The 18,799-nt window shown below is 33.6% G+C and overlaps 1 protein-coding gene across 1 annotated transcript; it reads left to right on the forward strand.

Annotated features, from left to right (window-relative positions):
• Window positions 1-17,052: 17,052 nt before the first annotated feature.
• On the forward strand, window positions 17,053-18,568 carry LOC18434545 (transcription elongation factor). The gene has a single exon (XM_011625182.3). The coding sequence runs from the start codon at window positions 17,587-17,589 to the stop codon at window positions 18,103-18,105; it is 519 nt and encodes a 172-aa protein (XP_011623484.2). The 5' UTR covers window positions 17,053-17,586; the 3' UTR covers window positions 18,106-18,568.
• Window positions 18,569-18,799: the final 231 nt, after the last annotated feature.

The raw sequence follows: 18,799 nt of genomic DNA on the forward strand, positions 1-18,799 counted from the left end.
TAGGCTCGGAATCGACTCGCTTGGGCTGGCTCAATTGGGAAACCAGGCGAGTCAACAAGCAAACCTTGGGAGTAATTCTAATTCCCACATTAAATGCTTTTTTTTTTGTTTTAAAAATCACCGTTTCGAGTTAGGAATCATTTGAATCGAATCGAGTAAGACCCTAACGAGTCCTAGCGCGTAGTTCGTAATTTATGGAAATTACATAAGTGTTTTCTATTATTATTATTATTATTTGCACAATCATTCTTCAAATTTCTCGTAATCTTCTTGGTCGGGTCCAAGTATTATACCAAATTTGAGGAAAAACGAGAGCTCGTAGAACCCCCAAAATAAGAACGGGGCAGATATTGTTGCAAATATTTTTTCCTTTACAAATGATAAAATTGAACCAAGTACTAGTATTGTAAATTTTAGATTTGTTTAGTTAGGTCTGTAGTCTCGTCAGTATGATTGCATGTTGGCAAAATTAGAGGCATACGCTCTTATGTTAGCCATAAAAAAACCTTAGTTTCTAATCAAATTCAAATCCAATTGTTCAAAATCTTTTTGATCCTTTGTGAACTCCTTGGCTATCTTGTTTGTATTTAGACCAGTTATCTAAAAAATAGATCGGTAGCCTTAGATCGGACACCTCAAAAACCGGTCTATATTGGAGAAAACGGCGGTTTGGATCAGTATTTAACTTTATGGAAAAAATAGTAAACCGACAAAAACAATTAAAAAAATAAAAATAAAAATAAAAATGTATTGGCCAAAACCAATTTAGATCGATGAATTGGTGGTCTAGATTGCCATTTTATTGTAGAGAATAGGCATCTTATTGTGTGTAACCGCTGATTCCCTTCTAGACTTAGCTGTTTTTCTATATATAAGTAGAACTAAACCAGAGTGACCAATTCTCAGATCGAACCAGAACCCTATATTTTTAAAATCATTTGTTTAGACAGATTTTACCCTTTGAACTTTTCTAACTTCCTTAAGTCTTCTCTTTTTTATATAAAACCCTTCCAACTCTCAAGCTCATGAAAAGCTGGGTAAAGGAACTTACAATTTTGTTACTTTTCTTTGTCCCTAAGGAAACTGGAAGTGGGAAGTGGACCAAATTTTGACGAGTGAACCCAATTATTGTGGTCTGAGGGCCTTGTTTCAAGAACACACCTGCCAAGTCTTTAGCATAGCTGACAGAAAACCAAATTTGGGCCTAAACTTTAGTGAAATCTTGGACACATTCAAAATTGACTTCTATTTTCTTATGACTTCAATGACTTTGTTTTCTCACACTTACTTTTTCAAGCTGTTTACTGTTTAGAAGGTGGCCAGCAAGTTTATGAGTACACTCAATAATAGATATATGTATGTACATATTGGGACCAAAGTGGATCAAAGTTTCAAAATTTTACATCAAGTCCTAACAATTAACCTAACCAGAATGTGACAAGTGATTGCACGAATTATTAATAAGATTATGCTCAAACCACCTCAAAAAATTATTGAAGTTGTTCACAATAGAAGAATGTGGTTAGTTTTTTAGAAAACCATTTTAATTAGGTATCTCCTTCACTAATTTGTTAGAAAACACTAAAATTGCCCCTGTTTGGATTTCAAAACCCTGAACAATGACATTTTAACAACTTGGCTATGTAAGTTATTGAAGCCAAATAAACTAAAAAGCCCTGCTTGTTTATCATTTACATTTTTTTCTTTTTTCTAAAAAGAAAATTAGTTTTTATGTTGGAACCCAAATCAAATAAGGCATTTATGTTTTTTAGCTCAGGTGACTTAAATGGAATCGAAATAGTGAAATAACACCGCTTTTTCCAAGCTTAAATCCAAAATAATATCGAGTAAAAGAACATATTTATGGGTTTGAAATTCTAAAGTAGGGTACTTTAGGTCATCTAAGTCCATTGATTTAAATAGGTCATAGCACTAAAATCCCTTCGCTTGTTCAAAGTCATAGTTGTGAATAAAGACAATTTGGAGATTTTCTACAAAATACCCCGAAATATACTCAAATGAAAGATTTTTAAAAATTTATATATAAAAAAATATTAATTTAATTACCATATTGAATTTTTGATGATGCATTTCCTTAGCCTTTCTTATAAAAAGTGTATGGAAAAGCCTTTTAGTCTTGATTTAAAGTACATAAGCAAGTGGGATAGCAATGATATAAGATAAGTGGCAAGTGCCCCCATGCCCATGGTTATGCAGGAGAATATCATGATGAAGATTGATTAACCTTTTCAACTTTTATAATTCTGAATCGGTCCTACCCTCTTTCACATCATGCCGCCTGTCCAACATAGTATAAATATCTTTCAATCATCGATGAGGTTTCTATAAGGCCTGGGCTTTATAAAAACAAAATAAAGCTTCACCTCAAATCCTCATTTGGAGAGCACTTTTGGAATCAAAATTCTTTATGATGGCTCTAAAATTAATTTTCAGTACTAACGATAAAATTTAACAATAAATTAATAGTGCAGATCTTAAGGATATGTGAAAACTTCTTTTCAGGGTGAGATGAATGGTCTAGATGATTTGTTGTAATATACACTATTTTTAGAATTTGAAATCCTAATTTTTTTTGCACTACCATAATGTTAAGGTGCGATGACCGATTTGGCAGTTTTAGTATACTTGAATTGCAATTTTTTATGACCTATGAGGTGAGGCTTTACTTATTTTAAAAGGGTCGCAGTCCTACAAAGCCAGTTTCCTTCCACACGATGAGTATGCGTTGTGGTTGAAAATTGAACGGAAGACTTACGGTGTTATCTTGACGAAATTTTAGGATTTCGATATCCCAACACAAGCACCACCTCGATTTAAATGGATAAATTGTCGGAGTAAATCAAAGTGAAGAGAAAATGGTTAGAAAGTTGGATTTTTTGAGATATTATAGTTTTTTTACAAAAAACTTTTTTTAAGCCGATGGGGAATTCTTCAATCCAGATTGCCGATCCACCGATCCGATTTTTTAAACCTCGTTAGGAACCAAAAGTTTAATTTTTGGCATTATAATGTAAATTGGGGAAATTTACCAAACATTTTCACTTTATTATAAATTTGAAAATTAGTTTTGTATATTTAAAATTTTATACATCCACCTTTTGATAGTGTATATTGTATTTTATTTCCTTTTATACATGTATACATAGGATTAAGCTAAAATTTCGTGAGTTAATACTTCTTACCATGTCACATTGGTAATAAATACCAAAAAATATTTTAAAATAGTTAAAAATACATAAGTTTTTATTTGATCTATTTTAATATAATAAAAATTATTGGTTGATCGGCTTGACCCAATCCGGATCCAACCAGGTTGAAATCAAATGGGCCGGTCCGACATGCTAGATCAAGTATTTGGGTCCAAACCCAAATCCAGGTCGGGTCAACAGGTCCATCCGTCCCGAATTACCACCCCTATACTCCCTCACCATCCATACACCAACCACTTAGCCGAAGCCCAAAGAACTTTCCTACCAAATATTTCTCCATTACTCTTGTGAATGGGTGGCTTGTGAGCTTGATACACCCGACTACTCATAAATATCCAATCCCTTATATTACCGAAGGCAAGAGAGAAAAAGTTTTTCCTCTGTATATATCGGAACATGTTCCATATATATATATATATATATATATATATATATTTGACTATTTAAGTCTATATATTTTTTCCAATAGAAAAATATAAAATAAGATCATTTATCTTTGGTACAAGATGGTCACAATTAATCTTGACCATTGAATGTAAAACTGGATTACTGCATTTTTTTTCATTGATCGAACTCAAACTTTAAAAGTAATTTTCTCAACTTTGTGATACACTCAAGCTATCAGATTTCACACCGATAGTTATAAGTAATTGTAACCTCTTTGTATCGAAGATAAATGGCCTTATACAATCCCTTTTCCAATTGCCGCCTGAGATTATTCAAGATGCGCAAAGGATATGATTATCAAGAGGTCCATATGGGTCAAGTTTCTCAAGTACTTAGTTGCATTTCTGCAAAAATAGGTACCACTTTTTTAATCGGCACAATGGGCGTTGGTTTCATGCACAAAATAAGTATCTTAATTGGCAAAATATGCTAGAATCCTAGTACCCTTTTAGTAGCACGATTCATAGGTTATAAGGTCATTAGCACCATGACCAAGAGGTTATCACCATCTCTTCCAAGGTTGAACAGTGATGGATGGGATTGGGTCCCAACATACAATCATTAATTGCATTCAACGTCCATGTATTTTCTCCAGCATCGATGTATTGATTGGACCGTGATAAACCAAGCAATCATTATCCTTAGAAGGGCCATCTTGGCACTCTAAGAGTATGTAGAGAAGTACTTTTCTTGCTAGAGTGATCAAGACTGGACCCGTGTTCGCAAACACGGCCGGTCCAACTCATAATTGGAATGGGTACTGGTTAATTCGGTTTTAGTGAACGGGTCGAGATTTAAAAAAATTAAAAAAATTTATATAAATTTTTAAAAATATGGGATTTGTTTGTAATGTATTTTTTAATGTTTTTATCATTTTGGTAAATGTAGGAAAATGTTTTGATCATGAATACTTGTTTTTACATTTTTTATTTTTTAAAAAAAATTCAAACATACCCATAAGCATTAATCGATTTTTTAAAATCCATTTTTTTCACTAATTTCAACTTCATTTGAATGTGTTTTTTTAATCATGTTTTAAATATATTTTTCATATTTTTTTTCGATTTGTTTTGTATTTTTTTAACATTTTTTAGACCTGTTAGGACCTGCCTAATTAGGCCGGTTTACCGGTTACTTGGAGCCAGCCATTGGTTGGTTTCTGCGGCCGATTCAATTTTTCGAACACTGGACCGGGCCTGCTGATCCGACCAGTCGAGCTCCCAACAAATCCCTTGGCCACTCCATTCATATTATTGAATCAGAGTAGAACCTATGGCCATTCACCGATCCAACTAGTATATTATTTATTTTTGCTTCTCATCTATTTTTAATTTATACCCACTAGCTATAATGTATTATGATCCCTAAATTTTGACACTCCCTGAAACTTATATATTTTCTCATTCCACTCTAAAACTTCGATAATATTATATATATATATATATATATATGGAAAATAATTATGTGAGCCAGTGAGCTCACAAGTAAAAATGAGTCCAACGACCCAGATTGAATCTGAGCTGATTTGACGATCACGGATGCCTGATTGTGTTTGAATTTTAATTTTTTCTACAAATCCAAATCACTTGAAATTTTAGGCGTATGTTCATAAAAAACGGTGATCCTTTGGGGTCCTACATGTTCATAAAAAACGGTGATCCTTTGGGGTCCTACACACATGAGTGTCGGGGTGTCTCATATGATCATTATATATATATATATATATATATATATATATATATATATATATATATGAAAACCCTACGCAATACCTATAGGCGAAAATGAACAGTGATTTCGCCTATCCCCATCACCATCCAAAGTTCATCGCGCGGTCACGATTGTCTGGTAGTATTTAATTTTTCATTTTTTTTCTACAAATCCTAATAATCTAAAATTTGGAGCGTGTATTCATCGAAAATAGGAGAATCTTTGAAAAATAATAAAAAAAATTACATGAAAAATATTGACCAAAATACCCCCAAAATGTTTTAGGGGTATTTTGGTCAATTTAATTTTCACGGATAATTGTTTTTATATTTTTATTAGATGCGCCTCAGTAAGATGTACATACCCTCCAAATTTCAGGTCATTCCAATTTGTGAAAAAAAATAAAAAATAAAACACTACTGAACAATCGTGACCGTGTGATGAAATTTGAGTGGTGATGAGGGTAGGCAAAATCACTGTTCATTTTCACTTATAGGCGTTGGGAAGACTTTTCCATATATATATATAGATGCAGTTTCTGTAATGTACCTTAAACAATCCAATTAAGGAGCATCTCCAAATTTTATCATAACATGTAATTTTGTTGCAAAAGAGTTTTAGGATAATCTTAAAATCTATTTTCATATCTAATTGAAAATTTTTAAACTCCAAAAATAGTTAAAATCAAGGAGATCTATAAACATATGAAAATTTTGAAAATGGACGGCCTAAATAATGTGTTGCAAGATGCACTATTTTTTAGACTCATGCATTTCAATGTCGAGATGATCAAATAAAGGGTTTTCCAACATTAAAACAACATTTTCGATAGATTTTTGAGGTGCATCTGTACTTCTACATTCTAATGTTGCAACCTTATATAAACTTTTCCTTATTTATATATATATATATATATATATATATATATATATATATATATATATATATATATATATATATATATAATATGTATAGAGGGTACAATTAAGATTTTTTTATTGAGGTTAATGTAGAGGTTGAGGAGATCACAACCCCAAAATTTAGAATCCCAAAATTAATTCTAGGTGGCAATTTATCTGAGGCCGTAAATGGACATTCTACTCCTGCAAGAGTAGAATATCATAAAGCCACGCCATCCACATAGCCATTAAGTTATCACATATCATAATTGAAAACATTGCCCATCAAAAGTCTGCAATAACACCATTTGTATTACAGTCACCCTTGTATATATTTAGATGTGAGCATGCAAGCCCAAAAACCCCACAACAACCAACATAACCTTATAAGAAAAAGTAATTTGATGTTTTTCCTTTTAATGTTAAGAGATTGGGGACTTTAGGAATTTTAAATAAACCTTAAATTGATAACCAAGGATTTAGAAGCCCTTTCTCGTGATCACCATCTCGTTGTTTAAATGTACTCGTCATCTCTAATAATTCATTTTTTCAATAAAATTAATTATAATAATGAATTGTTTGTTATAGTCCCTCATGAAAATTTATGTGATAAACTTATATGCACTTTTATATATAAGTTCATATTTTCGATAAGTTGGTTTATTTTTCAATTAATTTCCTTAAAATTACATGTTTTTAGCCAAAAAAAAAAAAGCTATAAACAATTGAAAATCATCAAAAAGGTCATATAATTAAGTAATATTACATATAATACAAGCTATGTATCAAATTAATAACAAAATAATGTTATGTAGAGTATATTAATTTCGGATATAGGGCCCAAATGGAAATGGCATGCATGAAGGAAAAGAAGAAAAACCAATTTTTTTTAGTAAGGGTGGCCTCCCCAATAGGCCATGTAATAATATGGGACCATTCAATCAACAATCTTTGGATATTATCCTTTGGTATTGCATCCAATGCTTCAAGGTGGAAAAATATCTATCACTAAAGTGGTCAAAACACCTCAAAAACAATGAGCTCGTTAAATTAACAATTTTACCAAAAAAGTTGTTTATTCTTTAAAAAAATTCCATTAGGTGCCTCTCGCACGAGTATTGTTTGAAAACAATCAATTTTCCAGTATACCAAGTTGGTAGCCCCGAACTAACAATAACATTTTGGTAAGTTGGCTTACTTAGGTCTCTTGAGCCTAACCTAAATGCTGAAGTAACTAAGTCTGAAGTACCTATTTAGCCTAAGGGAGTAAATAAATAGTAAGCTCCTATGGGAGCATAGTATACACAGTAACTATGGGTTTAAAGACTTGTGATTGTTTGGTCTTGATTGGAGAATTAGGAGGATTCGAGAGTATTGTGGTTGTTTGGTGTTGATTGGAGCATTAGGGGGGATTCGAGAGTAATGTTGACTTATAGGCTAGCACCAGCGGCATTGTTAGGTCTTAATTAATGTGCGATATTGTTCATTTTTTAGATTTTTTAAGTATTTGTAGATCTCCTACATTTGCACCATATTTTGAATTGTAAAATTTAAAATTAGATTTGAAATGGATTTTTAGGTCTTTGTTGAAATTTTCAATACTAAAATACACCATGTGATGAGGTTTAGAGTTGCGCTTTACTTGGATTGTTTAAGGTTGACACTTTATGCAAACCGCACCCATAAATAAATGTCATGAAACAAATAATCTCACTTAATTAATACTATTTGTTAGTTATTCACATTCATGTTAAGAGGAAACAAAAGAAAAATGGTGTCTAAGTTGATTGTTGGGCCCAAAAGTTAGTATGTCGTAAAAGTATAAAAAAATGGACAAAATATGAAATATCCACCTAGTATACATTTGGCATGTGTGCCGTCTTTGGTCCAAAGATAGGAAAGTCCATGAGATGAAATTGAAACAAGTTATAACCGGAATTTAGTATCCAAATCAGTGTTTAGAACCGGATGATTTAGATGGAAAATTGCAGATCTGGATCAAGAACCTGTGTAAACTGACTTGGTTCCCTGTTGGAGTCGAGAATTGGTCCAGTTTCCTTGGAATCACCAGATTCCATCAGGAAATGGGCCATTCTATCAGGGAACTAGCGATCTGAACCAGCCGATTCCCCGAGTTCCCACATATCGTATTTTTAATATCATTTTTTTTTACCGATTCTCACTACCTGAGAATTGGTCCGATTTGCCGATCACAATCTCTCATTCAGTGCGGATCAAATTTCCAAATGGCTAATCCACCTGGTCAATCCTGGTTTTAAGACATTGATCCAAATGGTTGAATCCCATATTACGAAACAAACCATAACGCCGGCCAAAGCAATGGGTTGAATTACAAATTTTAGGAGAAAATTGATGGCCTATAGAAGTCATCAAAGGATCTGGTTAGGTTGAAATGTTTTATAGTATTTAAAGGTCGCTGGGTTGTGTGGTCTTGGAAGAGCACACTGTGAATTTTCTCCCTTGCGCACAAGAGCTGCTTAAAAGGATCTTCAATAAGAAACATTGCAGACTTTAGAATCACCAGAGGAGTATTTTTTAAATAAGGGAAAGGTTTATATAGAGCCAAGGCTCTAAACAATCAAATTTGAGCCTACGTCAAATATTACACTAGAAGAGGTTGTTTTGATGCCTAAATATCTTTAAATTGATAATCTCGACATCAAGATGCATGGCTATAAGAAAAATAAAATAGATTTCAAGTTTTTGAAATAGTGTATTTTGTAACACATTTTTGGACCGTCAATTTTCAAGACTTTCAAGTTTTAATAGATCTATCGATCTATACTATTTTTGAAGGTTTAAACTTTATAAATAAATAGAAAAATATATTTTAAAAGTATCACAAAGATTTTCAATAATGAAACTACATTTCTCAACACTATTTGAAGGTAGGCTCTAATTTGATTGTTTAAAGCCTAGGCTATATACAAACCGCACGTTTTAAATAAAGTATAAATTGGGTTCCTAAATACTTCCTTGTGACCATCCGAAATTTCGAGTTGGCATGGACCCAGACCCGACTCGACAAGTCCCACATGGACCCTAACCTGGTCCAGACCGAGGTTGGGTCTAAGTCACTTGAACCTAGACCCGAACCGGGCTCAAGTCAATTGGACCTCGATCCGGGCCTAGAAATCAGAACATAACAAATAAAAAATTTATTTTTTAAATACACTTTATCTCTAACGAAATTTGTTATCAAATCCACATGTTTGGCCACGGTTATTAGGCATAGCTACTAGTGTTGGTTTGGTTCACAATGAAATACAAGTATGAGGAGAAATTAGGTTTGCATGGGTAAAATGTAAATGTTTCCACCAAACATGACTTTTATTGTTGAGGAGCTTGGCTTATTATTTTGAATTTCACCCAACCTACCCAAAAGAGAAAAAGAAAGAGAAAATAACCTACCCAAAAGACAAGAAAAAAAAAAAAATAAGTTGATTGCATGATCCCTAGTGAGGATACTATACATATCCTCCCTAGGGCATTCAATGTACAAAACCAGTGATTGGTTATGGGAAAGTCTCCCATTCATATCATGTAGACGATCGGTTCAAATTGAACTGAGCAATATCTAGTCTGTCAAAAATTAATTTCAGTTTATATTTTTATTTTATTTAAAATTTATTTTTACCTCAACTAATTTTCCACAAGATAGTGGTTACTTGCCATGAAATACTTCACTTAGGTACCTCAACAACTATTTGCCGAGAAAATGTGTTTATTACCCATGTTCTGACTTTGAAACACTCAATAAGTGAGGGCCTTTTTGTAATTTTGTCACTTGTACTACAACCAACTAACTTAAATACTCTTGTTTATTCTGGATTCCAAATCTAAAGATAGCTTTTGTCGATTTTCTTTTTTTTTTTTTCTCTTTCTCGTGTTTGTAGCCTTGAACAAACATAGTTATTATATTTCTCTTGGCTTTTGCAACTAACTAATAATGATAATTTTCGTATTTTGATATTTACTTTTTCAAGGACTTAAAAAGAGTATTTTTTCGTTTCCCCTATAAGGTTGATCACCAGGTTTGCAGCTCTAGAGGTCCTAACAATACATCTAAGTTGGGTTTACCTGAGGAAGCAAAATAAGAAAATACTCTAGCTGGAAAAGAAAAAATCATCTTTCTATACATATAAATCGGATTGTATACAATAAAATCATTTATCTTTGGTACAAGGTGTCACAGTTACTTTTCACCATCCGATGTGAAATCTGATGACTTGAATGTCTCACAAAATACGGAAATATTTCTTCTAAACTTTGAGCTTAGTCCATGTAATAAATGTATCCATTCAATTTTACATCTAATAATCAAGATTAATTGTGACCACCTTGTACTAAAGGTAAATAATTATATTTAATACATTTCCCATATAATATGCAATTGGAAACGAAACAATTAGATTTTTGGTATCTATAATAATTAGTGGACAATACTTCAAGATTTTATCCTTCCACGTTAAAATTGCCAATCATGACCTCCTTAATTGCTTCATAAATATAATGAGTATTAGAAAATTTGCCCTTATCTAAATAAAAAGTATAAAATGAGATCATTTACTTTTGGTACAAGGTGGTTAAAATTAATCTTGACCATTAGATGTGAAATTTGGTGGCTACATTTATTTCATTGATCAAGGTCAAAATTCAAAAGAAATTCTTCTCGAACTTTATGACAAACTCAAGCTATCAAATTTCACATCAAATGGTGTGTAAGTAATCGTGATCTCTCGATATAAAAGGTAAATTCTCTCATTATATATAATCATCCTCCTTTTTATGAAGTGCGACAAAGAGTGAGGTTACCCTTTAGCCTTTCCCATTCAACATAGTCACAGGTGTAAACCACAAGATTTTATGAAATTTTTTTGATAAACACCATCACCCTCTCTACAAGATCTATGGTATCACCTCTTTCTCTCTCTACAAGATCTATGGTATCACCTCTTTCTCTCTCTACAATATCCAAGATATCACCTCTTTCTCTCTCTACAATATCCATGATATCACCTCTCTCTCTCATAGTGATAGGAGAATGGATTTATATCTACTTTCTTATTTCTTTGGCGGTGAAGGAGAAATGCACGAGATTTAATTCCGAAAGTGTTCTCCTCTTTCGGTTACACATTACTTGCAACCATCTACTGTTGAACGTCTTTTGTGAAGGTGAAGTTGCCCTATGTTTTTTGGTGGTCCTCCTTTCCAACTCCTCACTGCCTGCCAACTGTCCAAATTCTGGTTATGGATTTTCCTAATTAACGCAAACAAAATGTAGGATCTCTAGAATGTTACACTTCAGTATCCATTTTCCTTTCAAAAAGTGAACCCTAACTAAATTTCATCTTATTTTTGCTTTTTTCTTTTTTGCATGAAGGTCACACCATTTCATGGATATCTTCAGGCCATACACTTTTCGTGAACTTCTATAACAATATCACATCTCTCTCTCTCTCTCTCTCTCTCTCTCTCTCTCTCTCTCTCTCTCTCTCCATTAAAGATTATTAAAATATCCATTTTTTTCACTATAAAGTCTCTCTCTCTTTCAAAAAATATAAAAAGAAAGTGCTCTCTCTCTTCCCATTAAAGATTAGTAAAATATCCATTTTTTTCATTATAAAGTCTCTCACTCTTTTAAAAAATAAAAAAAAGAAAGCTCTCTATCTCTCAGAGGAGAATTCTATTATCAAACTATTCATCTTTTTCTTTTGGGATTATATGTCATAAAATTTTATTTTAGAAGAATGTCACAAATATTTCTAGCCATTAGATGTCAAATTGGATGGATTTAAATGTGTAAAGAAGTTCAAAAAAATTTCTTTGAACTCTAAATCTAGTCAAGGGCACACAACCACTCAAATCAAAATACAGTAAAAAGAGCAATTATATACTATCCCTTTTCAATAGGGTGCGGTTTCGATAAGGAAGCAACCTTAAACAATCCAATTACGGCACACCTCCAAATTTTATCATAATATGTAATTTTGATGTAAAAAATTATTAACATTATCTCAATATCTATTTTCATATCTAATTATAAAATTTTAAACTCCAAAAATGGTTAAAATCAAGTAAATCTATAAACATATGAGAATCTTGAAAATATATTGTCTAGATAATGCGTTGCAAGATGTGCTATTTCTAGGACTAAAAAAATATATATATATATTTTTTATATATATTTATACATCTCGATGTCGAGATGATCAAGTTTTTCAACATTAAAATAACTTTTTTCCGATGGATTTTTTAGAGGCATCTTTAATTCTACATTTTAAGGTTGCAAACTTATATAAACTTTTTCCTTTTCAATATACTCTGTCTCTCTCACGCACTTTTTTCCTGAATTTCTATAGGATAAACAAAAAATCCATCTTTTTTCAATACAAGTCCTCCAATCACTCTCTCTCTCAACTACGTAGGCAAGCTTTAATCAACAAAGCAACAGCAAGTTTAGTACACAACAAGAGGATTTTTTACGTCTCAATAGTCATAAAGCATCAGTGAATAAGTTATAGGTCTTGTGTCTTTGTAATCGGAATTTCTTGTCAATAGAAATTATCAAAGGCATCCTATGTGAACCTCCTCCTTTTTATTTCTCCTCCTCTTTTTTTAGTGTTAACTAGAATCCTATAACCATTAGAAAAAAGTCATCATACAATGAAAATATTTTTTAAAATTTTTAAAATTTTATATATCTTATGAAACTATTTTTGGTATAAAAAGACTACAATCGCCCTTAATTATCAAAAGTGAAATTGTGCAACTAAGAATCTATGTGGTGATTGTATTAGAGTACAATTTTTAAAAAAAAAATTTATATATCTTACGAAACTATTTTTGGTGTAAAAAGATTACAATCGCCTTTATTATCAGATGTGAAATTGTGCAGCCGAGAATCTACATGGTGATTGTATTAGAGTACAAAAAAATTTCCATCATTCCATACAGATGTTTGCAAATTTTTTTACGTATCAAAGGTGACAAACGGTAATGGTCTCATTGTATGCAATCCCATATATAATATCCTCTCAATTTCTCACCAACTATCTATTTGGAGATAGATGGTGAAGATCGAACATGAGCGAGACCATATGCATAATTTCGCTCCCATCTCCCTCAATGATATGATTGTTCCATATACGGTTCAATCAACACTATTCACCCACAAAGTATAGTCAGTAAGAAAGAAGGAAAACTCCATTTTTTTATGCCAAAGATTATATGCTCCTGCGAGTGCATAATGTCCATCACTCCTTTTGGTATGACTGTATCTAGGAGTATTTTTAGGACCACAAAATTTGGAAGTGTAATTTTGTAGTAATAAAGCTGATAACCTTTGTCAAAAAAAATTGTAACCTTTTCAGCCTACTTCATTATTATCATCGTCAAAGCTTTTTCTCAATTAATTGGGACTGCTACACAAATCCTGATCCACTATTCTGCTCTATTAAAGACCATATTCTTAGTGAGGTCATAAATCTCGTAAAACGAAATTTCATATGACCTATATCTACTTAAAAGAATTGCGTCCAAGGATTGGACAAAACTATCCAATATTTTGATGGTCAGATTTTAGTGTTTAGAAGCTTAAATCCTTATTTTCTCATTTCTGTTTTTTGAAAGCACATTCCTAATCTTGATACTAAAATTTCATGTCGAGAAAATCCTTATATTTAGGTATTTTTCTCAAGGGTGCAGGTCTACTATGCATGATTACATTTCCCTCCTATCAAATGCATGATTACATTTCCCTCCTATCAAATTTCTTCTTGTACGGGATTCCTGTAGGCATCTTCAATTAGTTGGAAAAAAAATCTGACTTTGATAATGATGATTTGACATTGATGATAATGATGATATTTCGTTTCACATTTGATCTGCCCATATGAGTCCAAGATTTCTAATCTTTGCTTTTAACCTTAATAAAACCTTAAAACCTGAGCTTTTGTACATGGACCTTACTTAACAGTTAACACTTTGGTGTGACATTATTCCCACGTGACTTTTGTGTTAGTTGGGATTTGATTGTTTCTCTTTTATAGCACGTATAGGGTACTACCGCGGGAGCATGCTGTACACTTACTCTTTTAGGTAAATGACAATATTTTCAACGTAAAATTTTGAGATACCCCTTCAAATTCAATGGATGAGTATTCTAAGAAAAACAATTGAATTTTTACTCCCTAATACTTACATCTGAGAATCAAAAAAATTAAAAGATCACTATTCCAAAAGAAGTTTATTTTTCAGGCACAGATATAGATTCTTATTGTTTTTTCAAAGGTTGATCACAAGGTTGAGGAGGATACATCCCCAAAATTTTGGGCCCTAAATTACTCCAAGATATATATTTCCAAAGGAGTGAATGTTCAATATGCTCCAGGTCTAAGAGGGAGCATATAATTTTTTGGCCTCTTTTTCTTTATTTTGTTTTTTTTATTTTGCTAAAATGGCATGTGAGGGAACCTTTGCTTTATACATATTTGGTGGGGTGACCCTTTACAGCCTTTTGGCACCACAAACATTCCCTTAATTAAATCTCCAAATCCCAATGACAACTTTAAAGGGGTCCTTAAACCCTCCCTTAAAATAAACCATCCCTTAATTTAGTCCTCTTCTTTCCTTCCTAGAATCCTCCGAAATCTACAAAAAGCAACCCTTTCTTCAAATGTGACCAAAACAGTCCTAAATATTGATGAATAGCCCTCATAAAAGCCCACAGATTTTGAAATGACTTGAACTTTAGGGTTTATATTTCATTTTGGAGATGGATTTTGAATCCAAGGTTTGCTAGTTATAGTGATCATGAATCTGAGAGAAAAAGAAAAAGAATAATAAGCTTAAAACAAGCAATTTTATTTTTTACATTTGATATGAATTCTTCAATCGTCATCTTATCTTTACTGTTTCTTGATCTTCAAATTTGCAGAATGAGGAAATTGGATATAAAGAAATATGATTTGTGGTTCTGGCTCTAAATAATTATAAGGCAATTTATTAAAATACTTACGAGAGATCGATAATTTAATGTTTTAGCCATATTGTGTAATTTAATTTCAAAATACCCATCATAATTTGGAATAGTTACAAATGTGTACAATGTTTAAATAATAAAAAATTTGTTAAATTTGCCATAATTGTAAAGTAGGATGTGAGCATGAGTTGAAGCCAAATACTTCCCCAATTTAAAAACACCAGATGGAAACATAGAAAATTTTCAGCAAGTGATTTTGCTTTGCTAAAGTTCCAGAGTGTGAATTTTCATTTGGACACGGTTTTTATATGGCCAGCCCGCATATTTTAAAAATACGGGATTAATAATAAATATAATTTAGTCTATTTTTTAGGTAATCGATAATCTTTAACATGGAGATCATAAATATGAAAAAAAAAAAAAACTAAAAATAATAATTATATTAAAACAGCATTTGGACTGTTAGTTACACTTGTTTTTAGAGGATCAATGCTTTATACCTCCAAAGCGCATATTGAAGAAATGAGGTGGAGCTCACATGAAACAATTTTCCTTTCATTTTGATGAATTCATACTCAAGGGGTAGTTTTGGTATCATAAAACAGTCAAAACCTTAGTGGTGTTGTCTTCCTCTTTTCTAAGGCCCGACGGTCAATGATTCAAAAGAAGCCCATCTCGCATTTCGGGAAGGGAGAGAGAGACCAAGTTTTAGAATCCTACCACCCCCTGAATTTGCACAGCTGAAAAACACAAACACATGAAGATATTTTTAACTTTGCTTTTGAGAATGGAATCCCCTTTTAAAACCCCTTTCTTTTTAAAACCACCATCTCTCTCTCTCTCTCTCTCTCTCTCTCTCTCTCTCTCTCTCTCTCTCTCTCATCTCTTTTAAGACCACCCTCCCTCTCACCCCCTTTTAAAACCACCAACTCTCTCTCCTCTTCTCTCTCCTCTTTCTCTTCTATCTCCTCTACTCACTCTCTCTCTCTCCTCACTCTCTCTCTCCATTCTCTCTCCTCTCTTCTCTCCGTTCTCTCTCCTCTCTTCTCTTTCTTGGCGCCTTCACACAAGACACAAACCCTGTTATAGATGGTTTGTTCACATTTTGAGCATTGTGACAAATATGTCACTAGCTTAAAAAGGCGATACCACTATGCTTTTTGATGGTGCGTAGTTGACATAACCATTCAATAATATTAATGTAAGAGAGAGGAAGAGGGCAGGTCAAATAAATAAATAAAACTTCCATCTGCTTTGCATGGACACACACGTAGAGGGCGCGGGGAGAGTGAGAGCTGCTCCGGCCCTGGCCATAGCCCGGCCCTTATATCTAAAGAGCCGGTCCGAACCTGGCCCAGCCCTAACCAGGCCCAGCCCTAACCAGGTCGAAGAAGTCTTGGACCTAGCTTGGCCCGGTCCAAGCCCAATTCACTTGACGGAAAAAAAAAAACAAAAAATTAAAGGACACAAATAGCTAGACAGGGCCAACCATCGCGGCGGTGCCCTACCTTCGGGCCATAGTGGCTCGGTCGGGCGCAATTTGTAGCCCATACCCTAATTTTACATTGCCGAGCAAGGCCACCTGCCCCATTGCCACCAGTAAATCTGGGAACCACGGTGGACCAGATATTTGAGATAGGGGCAGTTTTGAAACTTGTCTTACATTTTTTTAAAAAAAAAACTTGAATTTAGAAGGCAGCTATCCCTGTCCCACTTTTAGCTTTCTTCAGACCTACTTCTTCTCACTTCCGTTTTTTACCTCCAAACAAACAAGAGAACCCACCCCCCTCTCTCTTTTTCTTTTTTTTTTTTTTTTTTTTTTTAACAATCTCTCTTCTTTCTTTTTTTTACAATCTCTCTCTTCTCTCCATCTTCTATATAAACCCAACACCGCGATCCTCATTTGATGCATTCCTCTGGTTTTCTTGCTTTGTGGGCTTTCTTTCTCTCTCTAAATTTCTTCCTTTCAAGAACTCTCTCTCTCTCTCTAAATTTCTTCCTTTCAAGAACTCTCTCTCTAACCTCCTTTATTGCATGACCTCTATCACCCTGCACCTTGTTTCCAGTTCTGTGCCCACCCCTCTCTCTCTTCAAAATTGTGGTTTATTCACAAAAGCCTCCCATTTCCCACCTTCCATCTCCTTGTTTGGTGGCCATTTTTCTCTCTCTAAGCTCCCCTTTCCATTTCTTGTTTCTTGGCCTTGTGGGGTCTTTTTCTCTCTCTAAATTCCCTATTCTCTCTCTTCTTCCATCACCTTCTTCTCTCTCCTATTCCAAATTTTTCTCTCTAGAAAACATGAAGAACCGGGCTTCTACGTTCCTGAAACAGATGTTGTCAGTTATTGGGTCCCTTGTGAAGGCCAAATCGAGCTCAGTTAAACACAAGGCAGAAGCCATTAAAACCAGGCTCATAGTCTTTGGTTTACTGAGAAATAATAAGAAGGTTTTCACCACCATTTCTCACAAAATTCACCATCTCCTCCGCCAAGATGATGACCAGTGCAAAGCCATTGTTGTCTACAATTCAATGGCTTTGGAGCCAACATCGGAGCTCTGCTTCAACAAACCAGAGGAAGATGAAGAGTATCCAGACCTGACCCACTCTCTCTTCGACTCGGAGGACACCGAGCTTGAAAACCCAGGCCAATCTGCAATTGATCTGGTCAAGCAATCAGTGAACACGGCAGATTTCAAGCTCGAAGACGAGATCGATCATGTCGCCGATCTCTTCATCAAGAGGTTTCATAAGAGGATAGAGATGCAGAAGCAGCAGTCCTTTAAGAGGTATGAGGAGATGCTTAACAGGAGTGCCTAGAAGAAGTTAGAAAGAGAAAGTAACAGAGATTGATTGTATTTAGATGATTTTAAGAGAACCCCACTTGCACTTATACTTCGTTTTCATGGATTGAGCTGGTTCTGATGTTTCAGAGGAGAGAGAAATTATCAGATAATTTTAGCCAAGAATTTCCTCTCCAATGTGGCTCTTTGCTTCTTGAGAGAAGAGGGAGAAAGACTAGACCTTGATGCATATGTTCAAATGGGGTTCTTCTAAAGTTTTTTCTCAGAGGAGAGAGAAACCTAGGCCCTCCCTTGAGTTGATTAAGACTAGAATCTGTGAAACAAAAATGCAGAAATTGATGACAAATGGAATTGGTTTTTATATGTGATGACCTGTTGTTTAGGAATTAGTATATGTATGTACACCATGGATATGTGGGCTCTAACTGTATCTATTCCCTTTCTACATTTCAAATAAAAATCACCCTTCTGAATGTGTACATTGGTTGATTCAGTTGGAGAATGAGATTCAATAAACCTACCTCTCTCTCTCTCAATCAATCAATCACCCTTCTGAACAAATATTTTGGTTGATCAGTTGGAGAATGAAATTCAATAAACCTCTCTCTCTCTCACATTGAGAATCAGACTTCTCAAAATGTATTTGATTGATTCATTTAGAGAATAAAATTCAACACACCTGACTCTTGTGAACAGATATGGTATACAGA

This window comes from Amborella trichopoda, chromosome 6 (genome assembly GCF_054954075.1).
Source record: "Amborella trichopoda isolate Santa Cruz 75 chromosome 6, AtrichopodaSantaCruz75HAP2 v2.0, whole genome shotgun sequence".
Classification (NCBI taxonomy): domain Eukaryota; kingdom Viridiplantae; phylum Streptophyta; class Magnoliopsida; order Amborellales; family Amborellaceae; genus Amborella; species Amborella trichopoda.